Below are 10937 nucleotides of genomic sequence, written 5' to 3'. Positions count from 1 at the left end.
CCATTTTAATGTTTTAGAATGTTAGTAAGAAGAAGAAAAAAATTTAATATCAATGCATGTGTGATGGACATCGGTTATGATTATCTTTGGTATCTCCTCTGAACGCATCTTGAGTAAAACAGCTCAGTATTTAATGAAACGCATACAAAAGATCTGAACCGGATGTGATGTGACCTGTTTTACAGAATACAGAAGTCTGTTGCCCATAACTCCCATAGCTCATACCAAAAGTGTGAGAATTCAGAACGTTTCTATGGTTATAATGCATCAATCATCACAATTTGAGAGTGAATGCTGTTCCGTACACACAAATTTATCATTTAGAGGATTCACTCTCATATTTAAATGCGGTTTTTACTCCTGAAATTTTACAGTGTGTACATGGCCTGTAAAATTTTGAGAGTGAATTCTGTTCCGTACACACAAATTGATCATTTAGAGCAGGGACCCTCAAATCTGGCCCACGAGATCCACTTTCCTGCAGAGTTTAGCTCTAACCCTAATCAAACAGACCTGAGCATGCTAATCAATGTCTTCAGGATCATTAGAAAAATCACAGGTAGCTGAGTTTGATCAGGGTTGGAGCTAAACTCTGCAGCGCATTGGACCTCCAGGGTAAGATTTGAGGAACCCTGATTTAGAGGATTCACTCTCATATTTAAATGCGGTTTTTACTCCTGAAATTTTACAATGTGTACATGGCCTGTCTCTGCCCTCACTTTTGCCCTGACGCTGCTGCTGTCCTGAAACTGCTGATACTGGGGGTCTGCAGCTGAATATCTCACTATGTGTCTCATTTCAAAGGCTGTGCCCTCCAGAGTGTATATTTATTGGCCTCAAACATCAACAAGGATGTCTCATTTCAGAAAAGCAAGCATTATATACTGACTGTTATTCCTTGTGAGAATCAGATTTTTAAAGAAATTATGTGATGAGGATCTCCGCTCTTAGTAATTCTGTTGGATCATTATTAGCATTATCCCTATATTACTGTGTCAAAAGTGTGTTACTGCATCTGGGTTTTGTGCTTCGTGCATAACAACAGCCCTTAACTGCTCTAAAAGTACTGTAAACCATGACTGCGTGGCGTCCAGGCACTTTAGTCACTTTGCCTCCTCACTTCTGAGCACCAGCCTGCACTGAAACTCAATTGTGTAAAAATTCAGTGTATTTTCTCTGTTTCCACATATAGGCCTGAAATCAAGTCGCTCATCTAGGAAAAAAAGATAAGCAGAACAGCCTGTAAAGCGTGTGTGCATGAGGAGAGAGAGGAGGAGAAACCTGCTTATAAAATGAGTGTGTATGAGGAGAGAGAGCAGGAGGCTCCTGTTTACACTCAGAGAGCATCATCTCCAGGATTCAGCTGTGTGTCTATGAAGAGTAACAACTCCATGTTTCAGCCCCCTGATCTCAGTGATGGACCTGCTGTGACTTTTGACCCTGTGTGAGTATCATGAAGTTGAATGTATATTTTATTTACATGATGATTCTCTCACTGCGTTTCTGTTTATTGAATTTTTGGTCACACTTTATATTAGGTGGCCTTAACTACTATGTACTTACAATATGACCACAATAAGTATATTGCACTTATTTTTTTATGTATTGCAAAACACTTTTACTGCTATTGAGGTGGGATACAGGTAAAGTCAGGGACAGGTTTGGTGGTATGGGTAGGTTTAAGGGTGGGTTAAGGTGTAAGTGATGGGTCAACAATGTAATTATAAATGTAATTACAGAAATTAATTACATATGTAACTACATATAGAAACATTCTATAATTTACATTTAAAAAAATATATAAAATGTAAAAGTACAACATGTATGTGCACAATAAGTGCATTGTATTAAATGATTCATTTAAATGTACATCGTAGTTACGGCTACCTAATATAAAGTGGGACCGAATTTTTTAATAATAAAGATTTCTCAGTCATTTAATACATTTACAATTTATACATACATACCTGCATGATCACTGAAATGAAAACTGTGCTAAGAATCTTACTTCAGTTAAAGGAGAAAGAACAATCAGGCAAGTGTGTGTGTGTGGGGGGGGGGGGGTTCTGAAGGGGGAACAACAACAACAACATGAACCATTCCTTATTGTACTGTGAAGTAAAAAGATTGCATTTAATAATAATAATCATTATTTGCCAAAAATACAATACTAATATTTATGGCTTTACAGTTCTTTGCCTTCAAATGTTAAACCATAAATACTTTTTGTCAGAAAACACAGGGGAACTGCATCTAGAATCACAGAAGAATATGTTATTTTCAGTTTTAATAGCAGAAGTCAGTTTCAACACTCCGCAAGGAGTTTATAGGCCACTTTGCTCACACATGACATACAGCAGCAATCAGCAATTTATATCACTACTTCAGGATTCATGATCCTGATTGGTTTCAGGTATATATTAACTTGAAAGGTAGACAAGCATGGACATCTTCATAGTATATCGCCATTGATTATCATAGGTTCCAGCTAGGTTCCAAATCTGCACTTCTTTATGTCCGGATTTTCCCATTTGTTACAACTTTCCCATCCTGTTGCTACACATTTTGCTTCTCTAGGCCAGCAGAGCTGATAGTATCGATCAAACCCTACTGTGTAAAATATTGTAAAATCGGAGTCTATATACACTGTCAAAATACAGTGCAGGGAGGGACAACTATGTTTTCAGCACTTGTTTATGGATGTCATAATGTGAAATTTTCACTTGGCGATTATAGTCTGATAATGTATCATGATTTCTGCACTTAAAAAAAAAATAGATGTATAAAATTGCAATATGCATGAAGTCACCGTTGTGGAGATAAGCTTTAGTTGGGCTCTTGACCCTTGACTTTTTAAAATTAGATTTTCTCTGGCTGCTATAACTGTGTGTTTATAAATCGCATTTATTATATCAAAAATTGCTAGAGAAAATCTGATCAGATGAAGTTGGTTACTTATTGATGATGATTCAATCATCGTGTAGTGGCCTGATTTACTAATCATATCCAGAGTTTAATCTGTGTGTATTAGGGTGGCCATATGCGCCATTCATACAGGACACGTCCTTGCCAGGATATTAATATTGCCTAAAACATCCAAAGCAGTTTGACCAATAACATGCAGGTATTGTACATAATCGACCAAACGTGGGGCTGCGCGTGAGAAGGTGAGATCTACAGGGAATGATCAAAGCGATGCAAATACAGGTGCATCTCAATAAATTAGAATGTCGTGGAAAAGTTCATTTCAGTAATTCAACTCAAATTGTGAAACTCATGTATTTAATCAATTCAATGCACACAGACTGAAGTAGTTTAAGTCTTTGGCTCTTTTAATTGTGATGATTTTGGCTCACATTTAACAAAAACCCACCAGCAAATTAGCAGTGGTGGACGAAGTACACAAATCAAGTACGTGAGTTAAAGTACAGGTCCGTATAATAAAATATTACTCCAGTAAAAGTAAAAGTACTCTGTTTTCAATTTTACTCAAGTGAAAGTACAAAAGTACTTGATTTTTTATGTACTTAAGTAAAAAGTACCTATAGATGAATGTTTATTTTGCAGTTTTATATAGGCTACTTTATCATTAAATTTTTTTTATAATCATACTGCTCAAAATACCTGGGATTTTCCCAACATATCCTACTGCTCAAAATACCTCGGATTTTCCCAAAATAACCAATAAGGAAATAATGAATATAAAAAGGAAATTATAATTAGATTTTCATAATGATTTTTTTTTCTTCTCAAACCTTGTCTGTGATGTAAAAACACCCCTGGCCAAATGCCCCCCGAGGGCATCACTTCCCACTTTGATAATTACTGTAGTTGCCATGTTCTGAACATCACATTCTTTCTTTTTCCCTTAGATGTAATCTATCCAGGTGGTTGAATAAAAATATTTGGATTTTATATATTTTTTTTAATTGCCTCAATTTAGCACCAGCAAGCTCGTTAGCTAGACAGTTAGCATTGACTTATTTTCAGCATGGTTATGAATAAACATTTATATTAACAGTGATTTTGTGTGAAACAGTTCTTTTTCCAAGTCCTGTCTGGTGGCTTTTTCAAGCTGCTCTCGGTGTCCAGCAGCTGTTAGAGCCTCCCGAAGACTGGTGATTTCCTTCTGTTGCACCATTCTGTAAAGTTCCTTGCATCTGTTCTCTGCTTTCTCTCATTGAGCCGGTGTCAGTTCCCTGTAGAACTGACAGGATAGTCTGTGCATGAGCTGATGTTTTATTTGGACCCAGGGTGGTCACACTGCTCTTTTCGTTCTGTTGACTTCCATTCATACGCATGCGAATGCGTCAAACCGGAAACGCAAGCTCATGCAAAAAATTTCGCTGCGTTCCAAAGTTCAAGTTTGGTGAACTCTGACCTGCGAATTCGCATCACGTGAAGACTGCACGTGATGCGTGCAGTCTTCACAAATCATCACAATTACAAGAACCAAAGACTTAAACTACTTCAGTCTGTGTGCATTGAATTTATTTAATACACGAGTTTCACAATTTGAGTTGAATTACTGAAATAAATGAACTTTTCCACGACATTCTAATTTATTGAAATGCACCAGTATGTTTGTTCGTTTGTTTAATTTGAAGAGTCGCTGCGCACTGATCAAAAAAGACACCAGAGAGCGATTCGAAAGCATAAGGAGCCGTCTGCTCTGCTCTCTTTAACTCTCATGAATGTCACACAATGATCGACCTGCACAGTGCAAACAGCCAAAACCTGGATATTTTAGGCAATATTAAAATCCTGGCTGGGACGTGTCCCGTATGAACGGCGCATATGGCCACCCTAGTGTGTATGCTATTTAGATGTAGTTAAAGTGACCATATATCAACCACCGTTTTATCATAGGTAGAATGCAAAATGTTTCAATACAAGCATTTCAGTCAAATGTAATTTATGCAATATTTCAAACCTTTAACCCACGGGAGAAAATCAACCCGCCACAACAGTTTAAAATCAGCCCAATTCCGTGGAAAAAAATGCGGATTTGGCAACCCTACATCCAACACGAGCTGCATCCAAAGCGATTTAATTACTACTCATATTGATAGCGACTCCCTGATGCACGGAAATTATATATTCAATATTACAATGTTTGCGGGAGCGGGATTAAGAAAACAGTCCCACGCAAGGCTTTAATACAAAAATGCACACAATGAATGACAACTGTAGAAGGCAAAAGCCGAATCCCGGACATTTTGTGCAATTTAGAAATCCCAGCCTAACGCATTTTTTTTAGGTCCAAAAAGAGGACATGTCCTGGAAAAAAGAGGATGTATGGTCACCCTAATTTATTATTTTTGCATTATTATATTCTTAGAATACTACTACATGCTTTGATATTTTGAAAGGTTTCCAAGTCATTATGTGGAAGTTATTTGGACAGAATCGTGTAGACTCACAGACATCAAGAATCTGCGTATGAACCTCAACAATGGTGACAAATGACAAACAGATTATTCAGATGAACAGATCAACTCTGAACGTCACAATACAAGCTAAAGTCACAAAAAGTTTTTAATGATTGTCACCATTGTTAAGATTCATGCACTGATTCTTGATGTTTGTGTGAGGCAAAAAAACACTCAAAAACACCTTCTTTATAATGAATTTCACGAACTAGGACCACGCCACAAACAAGCTATGGAATAGTTAATTGAACAGGATGTTGGGGAAGAGTAGAAAGAGGATGAAGGGGTTGATGGAATGGGATGATGGTCAGGTTTATCAGGGCATCTAGAAGTGATGGGGGGGACTCAGGGTGGGGGTATCATCTCGATTGTATATTTAGGCCAGACGATTAGGACCCCCCGATACAACCTGAAAGAAAGAAAAATATGGGATAAGGATGGCTGAATGGATGAAAAAGGGAGGGAAAGGGTGGTTTAGAGAGAAGGAGACAAACAGTACGGTATGAGGCGGCCCGATATTTGAAGGTTTCGGGAAGTCAGGTGATTGTTTTGGGCGTGGTCCCGCTCTCGAACCTCAGTTAACAAGTCAACTCCCTTAAAAAAAAAGAAAAAAAGAAATCAGAATATCCGACAGCTATAACATTACAAGACTGCTGTAGATAATGTAAAACTATCTAATATACTCGGAGATTAGACTCCAGATGAGATCAGTGAATCAGGCCACTATATGACGATTGAATCATCATCAATAAGTAACCAACTCGATGGATTATAAAAAGTTTGGGCTCTTTTTAATCAGGTAAATATTCTGCAAATAATGACATGCCATTCTCCATGATATATGCATGTTTTATGAAGTTACAAGTGAAAACACCACATGAAAGCCAACTTTGAGTTTTTTGCTAAATTACATGTCGCCTGGTCAGTTTTATGTGTGTTATAAATTCAAGAGGAATATCTTTAGATATAAGTGATGGATTATAGTGAGTTTAGGATCTTATTAGTCAGGAGAATGAGCTCTAAATAATGGTGTGTAATTCCACGATCTGAGCATGTTTTATAAAGTTGCAAGCAATAAAGTGACATAAATGGCTCATCCATATATTACTTTTGCTAAGGAACGGGGAGAAATCTTAAGCTAAGAGAAAAGGCGGCGTTGACCTTGATGTTGACTGATGGCTGATGATGGATGATGTCATCAAACTTACTAACTACACCCACAGTGATTGGCTGAGAGGTCTCTTGGTCTCTGTCATTCATTTAATCATAGAAATAGTGTAGAACGAGGTAACATTCATCGACCTCAAATAAGACATTCAAATTATCATTTGAAAATGAAAACATGTAAATTGTAGCAGCTTTACACTGCTGCTCATGCTAACATTATAACTTAGATGAATGTGTGCTATTAGACACATGGAAGCTGTTCGCGCACAGAGGCGCCAGCGCGATCGGTGGGATTTTTTCCTGATAACTATGGAAACAACCTAAAATCTGCCCTCATGTTTGCTTATACAGATAAGACTAATCATTTTAAACTGTAAAGGGTCTCCTTTTTTTGTGGACACTCACTATATTAACAAAACGTTGTGTTTTTGTAAAATAAAGAAAACAATCGCTTTCTGGATGCATTTTCTGTTGTCTCGGTCTCCGTGAACTGGAGCATGGCACAAAAATTAAACTCCGTGTACAGCCTACTTGCCTTACAGACATGAGAAATATATCTACAGAAAGCCTGAAATGTGTACTTTGAAACAAAATTCAATGATTATGTAATCTGTATTGAAGGTACATTTCTCTCTAAAGGCGACGGCTGGTCAGCATTGTGATTTTAGCATAAAAACGCTTTGAAAAATACGCGTATAGCAAAAAGTTAGGAGTCGTGAAATTGATTCCTAATTTTTTTCTATTATGTTTTTCTCAGTATCATCAGCAGGAAGAGAAAGAGAGCAGCTTCTCCACTACAGCCCCCTGATGTCAGTGATGAATCAGTGCTCTTTGATCCTGTGTGAGTATATTCATGTAGAGAGAGACATTCAACACAAGAACAAATAATATACACAGGAATAACAAAAGAGACATTTAAATTTTTATTTTTGCAATAAAGTTCTAAAGACAGAAAAAAATTAACAGAAATTGTGTTCTCTTTTTTTAACAGCAAATATAACACTAAAATTAAAATCACAATATAAAGAAAGAAAACTGAAAAGAAAAAGTCAATAGGCTCTTTGTTAAATGAAGCTGATTTGTTAAATAGTGCTCTCATATGCTTCTCTATGTCTATTCCCTTTTTGTCTAATTACACAAAAATTCAGGGATTTCTACATCAGAGTAATATTGATGGTAATAAGAAGGATCTGTTGGCCACAGTAGATTGACTATATTTAAAATTAGCCTATATGTGACCCTGTCTGTGAAATCCAGGCTAAAGTCTCAAAATCTAATTATGAGATAACAAGCATCAAAGTTTGATTTCAACCATTCATTTCACTATGATTTCAATCTTTGACATGGCCTTACTCAGTCAATATTAAAGATATAAAGATTATATTTTCACAGAATGTTCTACATCTTTATGAAGGATGATTTTATGTAGAAAACGGTGAATCACAAAAAATTTACTTTAGCTGGGTTTTCACAGACAGGATCACATATATCAAACAAATCTTTCTAAATGTGGTTGTGGTATGATTTCAAATAAGATTATTTAATATTAGAGACATTTAAATATTTTCTCTGTTTTGATAAAACTCTTTCTGTTTGTTTTTGTCTCTCTGTTCTTCTTAATATATTTTCAGTGGTGGGAGAGCTGACCAGATCAGATATGTGTCCTGTCCGTCCAGCACATCCTCCTACAGTCAGAACCACTTCAGTCATCATGACACAGAAGCAGCTCTGCAGCTCAATTCTCACCAACCAGTTTATGATGATCTTCAGAGAGTCAAAGACCAGCACAGAACCAGCATGAAGAACAAGTATGAGAGCGTATTTGAGGGAATCAAACTACAAGAGAATCAAACTCTCCTGAACAGGATTTACACACAGCTGTACATCATAGAGGGAGAGAGTGAAGGAGTGAATGAAGAACATGAGGTGCTGCAGATGGAGAAAAGTTACAGGACACTCCAAGACACTCCAATCAACTGCAATGACATCTTTAATCCTTTACCTGAACCAGGATATGAGGAGAACAGAAGAGAGAAGAAAGACAAAATAAAGACGGTTCTTACTAAAGGCATCGCTGGAATTGGAAAAACCGTCTCTAATGGACACCTGGATCTTTTCCTTCGATTTCTTCATGGCATCTCACTGGAGTCCAATCAGAGACTCTTACAGGATGCACTGATACACACAGAGAACAACCCAGAGATCATCAAGAAAATAACCCAAAACCTCAAACGAGGTCAAAAAAATTATGTCAGTCCTGAAAGATGGATGAATCTGTCACACTGCTTGATTGAGATGAAAGATAATTCTGTTGTTAAAGAAATGCAGGCATTTTTAAATTCTAAAACAAAAAGAAAAAAGCTTTCTCTTGCACAATGCTCAACTTTGGCGAACATAATCCTGATGTCAGAGGAGGTGTTGGATGAGTTTGATCTTAAACAGTACAATATCAAAACAAGAGAGGGTCGATGGAGACTGTTACCTGCTGTGAGGAACTGCAGAAAAGCTTTGTAAGTGTGAAAAGCTGAACACAATTATATTTAACATAAGGTTCAACATAAGTTGTGATGGAAGTTTGATGTGTTTTATTGGGGTTTGTGTTCACAAGCATTAATATGTTAATCTCTGCAGTGAGTGATGTCTTCGTTCCCAAACAATCAATGCTATTAGTTTTTTTTTTTTTTTAAAGATTTGTAGAATGTAAAAAAAATAGCTACATGCTTTGTCAACTTAACCAGTAAATGTAGTCTGATTCTGCAGTTGTTAAGGTGATTTTCGTCAATATAATTGGTTTATGTAATAAAGTAACTCATCATATTATCAACTCCAGTCCTGGAGGGCCAGTGTCCTGCTGAGTTTAGCTCAAACCCTGACCAAATACCCTCAATTAATCCCAGTTTTTTTAAATTTACAAATTTACAGATATGATGTACATAATGTACTTTTAATTACGTCATGAACTTGTTTTAATTTTTGGACCTTTTTTTTTTTTTTTGGAACAGATCAGAGAGTGAATGTTAAACTAACATGATCTTATATGGTAACGTTTGTTAACTAAGGCAGTGCTTCTCAAACCTGTCCTGAGTACCCCAGCACTGCACATTTTGTATGTCTCCCTCATCCAACACATCTGATTTAACTCATCAGCTCATTAGTAGAGACTCCAAGACCTGAATTGAATTGTGGTGTGACTGATGAGGGAGGCATCCAAAATGTGCAATGACGGAGGTCCCCAGGACAGGTTTGAGAAGCACTGAACTAAGGAAGTCTTTCAGTCTGGTGGGGACATTAGCACACCAGCATGCCTTTTAAACAAGAGTCCTTGCTGTTTTCAGTTTGGCAGGCTGTAATCTCACTGGTCAGCAGTGTGAAATTGTGGCTTCAGCTCTACAATCATCTAATTCCCCCCTGAGAGAGCTGGACCTGAGTAACAATCATCTGCAGGATTCGGGAGGGAAACTGCTTGCTGCTGGACTGAAAAGTCCAAACTGTCAACTCAACATACTCAGGTTTGTGTTTCGCACTGATTAATCTTGTGATTTTAATAATTATAGACACCCTGTCAAGCAGGTTTAAGAGCAAAACATTTTGGGAAACTGCTCTGCATTTTTAACCTAAATCACAGCAGTGTGCATCTGTGAAGGACGCAGACTGTCAAACATACACAACTATTAGCCAGTCATAGCAGTGGGCGTTTACTTCTAAATCTACAATCCTCCACATCTATTCAAACAGAGTGTTCTGATGAGGGGGGTCAAAAACAGTACAGAAAATAGCCTATTACTTCCAAATTATGATGTTTTTTTACGTAAAAATTGTTAAAATTATTAGTGGACCTCAGAGAACAGTTCAAAATAAAAAAACAGAGGCAGTTGATGACCCCTTTAAAACTTTCAAACAAGGCCTTGTCACATCAAAGTTTGTCATCAAAATGTACTCATCTATTTTCATTTTATTAATCCTACTCGCGTTCGGATAGTTTTAAATGCACACATAAATATTCTAAAAATATGCTTTTGTTTTTGTTGGGTGAGCCAAAATAGTGACACAAGGTTCCCAGAAATACAAGCAGAGTTTTTCCCCAATTTCCCATTTTTAAGTCGTTTATGTTGTAGATTAGAAAATGCGTCATCTTCATTCCCAAATGAAAATGTTTTACAGAAAATGACCTTGTTAACAAAAATCTCAAGCCAATTAATTTATTAGCATATTAATTTTACTAAATGTCTTTCAGTGAATCGTTCAGAGCAGTTCCTGAGTAAATGCCTCATATCGTAACATAGACTTCAGCATCTCACCAATATATATATATATATATATATATATATATATATATTT

At 36.8% G+C, this 10937-nt stretch overlaps 1 protein-coding gene across 1 annotated transcript in view; it reads left to right on the top strand.

Moving 5' to 3' along the window:
* Positions 1-1292: 1292 nt before the first annotated feature.
* LOC107574200 (uncharacterized) overlaps positions 1293-10937 on the top strand; it is a 42902-nt gene continuing 33257 nt past the window's right edge. Inside the window, exons 1-3 of the mRNA XM_016260663.1 lie at positions 1293-1444; positions 8231-9109; positions 9935-10108. Coding sequence (XP_016116149.1) covers positions 1293-1444; positions 8231-9109; positions 9935-10108 — 1205 coding nt within the window. The remainder of the gene's footprint in view (positions 1445-8230; positions 9110-9934; positions 10109-10937) is intronic.

The sequence above is a fragment of the Sinocyclocheilus grahami genome, unplaced genomic scaffold (assembly GCF_001515645.1).
Source record: "Sinocyclocheilus grahami isolate Dianchi unplaced genomic scaffold, SAMN03320097.WGS_v1.1 scaffold2144.1, whole genome shotgun sequence".
Taxonomy (NCBI): domain Eukaryota; kingdom Metazoa; phylum Chordata; class Actinopteri; order Cypriniformes; family Cyprinidae; genus Sinocyclocheilus; species Sinocyclocheilus grahami.
Note: the sequence above shows the minus strand (reverse complement) of the source record. Positions and strands in the feature narration are given on the sequence as shown.